A 5429-nucleotide genomic window follows, 5' to 3' on the forward strand; every position below is an offset into this window, starting at 1 on the left:
TGTTGTTCAGCATCTTAGCTGTAGAGGGCAGTGTCACTGGCCCTCACATGTGGGATCCGAACTGGGGCCCTCTGGCGTCCCAAGCCAGTTGTTAACCATCGCGCCACTCGGCCGGCCCCGCCTCTGTTACATCTTGCCAAAGATAAATTATATGGATTGAATTCAAGGGCCAGCCATGAAATTTTTGTGATAATGGGAAGGGAACCAAGAGAATAAATCCTACTAAGAAAGAAATGTTGAAAATGTCAATTCTCAGTTCATTTTTGTGTTTAACACAGGTCACCTACAAAGCTCCCATTCCTACAGGGGAAGTGTATTTTGCTGATTCCTTTGACAGAGGAACTTTGTCGGGGTAAGTGTTTCTTAGGGGAAAAAAGTCTTAGAGGCAAACAAACATCATGTAAATAAAATGGAATACTGGATTCCTTTTAGGATAACGTCTTATATAGTGAAATATCTAGTTTTTATATCTCCAGTATTGATGCCTATTTAGGAAAGTCATCTTTTAGAACATGTGGTTCTCGCTTCCATTTCTCACTCCTCTTCACCCTACATTTTGTTATTTGAGAAAAATTTTTTTCTCTTGAGCCTTAAAAAATAGTGGAATTATTTTATGTGTTTGGCACTTCTTAGGCTTTTGAGTTGAGTACAATATATTATTGCTACTTACATGGCAGATTTAAACGTTGAAAGTAGAGTGGTTAAGTAGGCTAGGAAGAACTGAATAGGTCCTCCTTTTATTAGTATTTACATTACTTTTCACAGGTCAACTATCATTTGGATCTTAATTTTGGGGTTTGTCTTAATTACAGGTGGGTTTTATCCAAAGCCAAGAAAGATGACACTGATGATGAAATTGCCAAATATGACGGTGAGATTTAAATTTGACTTAAATATAATAANTTTTAAGATTTTTATTGGGGAAGGGAATAGTGTTGGGGAATTAGAAGGAGAACGTTGTGTTTTTCCAGGACCCATCAGCTCCAGGTCAAGTCTTAGATTCAGTCTTAGTTGTGGAAGGCACAAGCTCAGCTCCAAGTCTAGTTGCTGCTTTCAATCTAGTTGCGGGGCGGTGCAGCCCACCATCCCATGTGGGAATCAAACCAGCAACCTTATTGTTAAGAGCACGCGCTCTCACCAGCTGAGCCATCCGGCTGCCCATTGGCAGCTCAGCTGCAGCTCAGCTTGGGCGCAGCTCACTGGCTCATGTGGGAATTGAACCAGCAACCCTGTTGCTCAGAGCTCTCGCTCTAACCAACTGAGCCACCCGGCGGCCCTTGTTTTACTTCTTAAAAGTTGTAACCGTATATTGTTTTAGCTGTGTTTTGGGCTAATTAAGTTTTGTAGCTTATCCCTGGGGATCCAACCACCATTTATAGCATTGTTTCTATGAGAGAGAGAACTTGGAAGTTGTGTAGAGTTGATTTAGATAAAAGTGTTGAATCAGCCTGTGTGGCTTTAGAGAACCCCTTGTAGCTGTAAATAAACAAAGCCATATTGCTACGCCAAGTATATTATTTTGTCGGCAGACAATAGGAGTCTTGGCAGCGAATAAAAGATTGCTGGTGTTTTGCACATATGTGAGAAACCATAGCAGAATGTTGACATAGAGAGTTTCTTCTAAAAACAAATACCAGTCCCAGAAAGGTTATTTAGCACTTTTATTTTCTGCATGCCTGAATGCTAAGCATTTAGGAATCTAATGAACTTGACCTTCTTCCATTTCATTAACACAGTCCCAAGATGCAAAAATAAATGATACACCAGATGATACACGAAAGTCTAGTTCTATGTGCTGAGTTACTTTAAAGTTTAGAGTTTACGAGAAGTTAGGCATTGAATTCAGCATTAGAATAACTTGATTTACACTTTTTCTAGACACTTAATTGGTGAAATGGCAGCCATGGTTGTGAATTGGGCCATTGAAGTTGAAGAAGGAGCTCTGACTTCAGTTTTTTTCTGTTTTTCTTTGTTTTTGTTTTTGCCTGAGAAACAAAGGGCTCCATTATAAACCAGAGACCAAGAAAAATTAAGCTCTTTTTTTTAAATTGTGGTGAACACACATATCATATGATTTGCCATCTTAACCATTAAGTGTACATACAGTTCAATGGCATTAAATGCACTCAAATTATTATGTAACTATCACCTCCATTTCCAGAACTCTTCATCGTGCAGAATTGGAATCCTACATAACGACCAAGTCATTTTGTGCATCCACGTGGCTCAGTTTCTGTGGTCCTTGGAAAGAGGATCCCCTACCACCTGTGACAATCTAATAACAATACTAAAGGCACTTAAGTGTTTAGAAAATAAGAAAAGTAGCTGGTCCTTTGTTTAATATTTTTTGTTGACTCTTAAAACACTAATTTAATGGGCCGGCCGAGTGGCAAATTGGTTAAGAGCGGGCTTGGGATGCCAGCTCTGAGCATCAGGGCCCTGGATCGGATCCCACATGAGGGCCAGTGGCACTGCCCTCTACAGCTAAGATGCTGAACAACAGCTTGACCTGGACCTGGAGCTGGGCTGCTGCTGAGTCGCCGGTGACGGCATAGGTTGCAGCGGGCTGCCATAAGCTACAGTGTGTGGCCGGCAGCCAGCGTGAGTGGCCGGCAGCTGGTGTGAGCTGCCAAGAGCTGCTGTGAGTGGACGTCCAGAGGCCGGTGACTGATCTGGTTCACCTGGGAAGAGTGCAATGCTAATACCAACATGGGCCAGTGAAGCAACATCCTCAACAACTAGACTGAAGAACAAAAGGACAGCAACTTGTCTGTTCCCCTCCCCCAATTACCCAATTTTAAAAACAAAACAAAACACTAATTTAAAACTATATCTACACTTGATCTTTGCACAACAGCAGTATCTATTAAGTATTTAATGTGAAGCTAGTTAGCGTGTCATCATTTCACTGTAATGTGTTTTTTTTAATTAAAGTTGATTGGGGTGACAATTGTTAGCAAAGTTACATAGATTTCAGGTGTACAATTCTCTAATACATCTATATCACTAATGTTTTAATCAATGCTCATTATAAATTAATACATGAAAGAGGCTTTTGCCGACTGTCAGGCTTTTTACAAATGCAAGGGGTTACTTTGAAATTGTATTTGTACATTCTAGATCTCTGTAGCTAACATTCTGTGTGAGGACTATTGTTTATGTTTGAGTTTTCTTTTGAAATTTTCTTGAAGTTGAATCTTTTGACTAACTGATTTTAGGAAAACCCCTGAATCTCTCTGGGCTTCCTTTCTTTATTTGGAAAATGAAATATTCCCAATAAAATTCCTTTTAGCTCTAATTTGAAAGCCTTAATTTTTTTTTTTTTTTTAGATTTAAAAAAATTTTTTATTGGGGAGGGGAACATTGTGTTTTTCTGGGATCCATCAGCTCCAAGTCAAGTTGTTGTCCTTCAATCTTAGTTATGGAGGGCACAATCTCAGCTCTAAGTCAGTCACCGCTTTCAATCTAGTTTCGGGGGAGGTGAGTGGGGGTGGGGGTGGAGGGCTGTAGTCCACCATCCCATGCGGGAGTTGAATCGGCAACCTTGTTGAATACTGAGCCATCCAGCCTCTCGGCGGCTGCTCAGCTCAAGGTGCTGTGTTCAATCTTAGCTGTGGGGTGGGGCACAGCCCACCATCTCTTACCTGTGTAGAACTGGTAACCTTGCTGCTAAGAGCATGTGCTTTCACCAGCTCCGTTGACAGCTCAGCTTGGGCACAACATCACTGGCCCATGTGGGAATTGAACTGGCAACCCTGTTGCTCAGAGCTCGTGCTCTTCACCACCTGAGCCACTCGGCCAGCTCCTGAAAGCCTGAATTTTAAATAAGAGGGGGCTTCGTGGTCATTACTCAATTTTTTTTTTTTTAAGATTTTTTTTTNAAAAAAAAAAAACAGTCTTCAATTGTTTGTAAGTGTGGACAGGTCTCTAATAACACCTGGAACATTTAAGATGGCTTAATAGTGGCTCTTGGAACTAGACAAGTTAACTGTAGCATTTTCTTTGGAGCATTTGCAAATTACAGTTGTTAAAACAGCATAGGTAAAGCCAGCAGGGGCTGAGGCTTGTAAGTGTGCAGCTGTGAGAACCAATTTGTCATGGTTTGGCAATAGTGGTTCCTCATAACAACCCTCTGAATAATGTGAAAGTAATGGGTGTATACCTGCATACTTCTCTTACCTAAAAAAATAGGTCTGCAACTCGGGGTGTAGGGGAAATGGTGGTGGGAGAGAAGTGCACTTCTGAGTTGCTGGGGCTTCCAGGGCTCCAGCTGCTGCGACCTGGAAGCTTTTCCTTTAAAATGGGGTCATTCTGTCCCCCCTCCTCCCTCCCCCATGGGGATGACTCCTTGCTTTCCCAGGTTCCTTGGTGTTGTGCAGTCACACCCTCCCTCTCTAAACCTTCCTTGAACACCCTCTATTCCAGATCACTGCAGTTAGTGCTGCTCTTACTGACTGGTCTTTCTGTCCTCTGTCTCTGTCACATCCCTCACTATTCAGCTACATAGTGACATTGGGTCTAGTAATAGAAATACAGGATTTGGAGTCTTTGACTTACCTATTAGTTGTGATAAGAGTAGGTTATTTGAATTTCACTGTCTTTGTTCCTAATGTGCAAAACAAAAAGAGTAATAACCTCATGGGAGGCTTACATGAAACAGTGTATGAAAGTGCTTTATAAACTGGATCACAAAGTGCAAGTGGATTATTCATAAACCCCTATCAGTGGTTCTCAAAGTGTGTTTCTGAGTCAGCAGCCTCAGCATCCCCTGGAACTTGTTAGGTGAAATCTGGACCCAGCCCAGACCAGACATGCTCTGGGTGAGGCCCAGCAGCCTGCTTTAACAGGCCCCCAGGTGACGCTGCTGCCTGCCTTACAGCATTATGCTTAAATACCGAAGGACAGTTATACAATCGTCTGCTCAGGCTGTCATAACAGAGTATCAAACTTAACAATAGTGATTTAAACACTAGAGACTTATTTTCTCACAGTTCTGGGGGCTGAAGTCCAAGATCAAGGTGTCGCAAGGTCCTTTTCTGGTGAGGACTTTGTCCTTGGCTAGCAGAGAGCTGCCATCTCGCTGTGTCCTCACCGGACTTTGTTCTGCACATGCACTCTTATGTGGGCACCAGTCTCCTGGAGTAGGATCCCACTCTTAGGATCTCTTTTAATTACTTCGAAGGTCCTACCTTCAAATATAGTCACATTGGGGGCCGGCCGAGTGGCACGATGGTTAAGAACTGGCTTGGGATGCCAGAGGGCCCCGGGTTGGATCCCACATATGAGGGCCAGTGACACTGCCCTCCACAGCTAAGATGCTGAACAACAGCTCAACCTGGAGCTGGGTTGCCGTGAGGCGACGGCGTAGGCTGCAGCCCCTGTGGCAGTGGGTTGCCATGGGCTACCGTGTGTGGCCGGCAGCCAGCGTG

The 5429-nt window shown here is 43.0% G+C and overlaps 1 protein-coding gene across 1 annotated transcript in view; it reads left to right on the plus strand.

The window, feature by feature from the left end:
- Positions 1-227: 227 nt before the first annotated feature.
- Positions 228-5429, plus strand: part of CANX (calnexin) — a 26899-nt gene continuing 21697 nt past the window's right edge. The window contains exons 1-2 of the mRNA XM_019661426.1: positions 228-352; positions 813-871. Of these exons, the coding sequence (XP_019516971.1) occupies positions 234-352; positions 813-871 (178 nt within the window). The 5' untranslated portion in view covers positions 228-233. The remainder of the gene's footprint in view (positions 353-812; positions 872-5429) is intronic.

The sequence above is a fragment of the Hipposideros armiger genome, unplaced genomic scaffold, assembly GCF_001890085.2.
Source record: "Hipposideros armiger isolate ML-2016 unplaced genomic scaffold, ASM189008v1 scaffold_347, whole genome shotgun sequence".
Taxonomy (NCBI): Eukaryota; Metazoa; Chordata; class Mammalia; order Chiroptera; family Hipposideridae; genus Hipposideros; species Hipposideros armiger.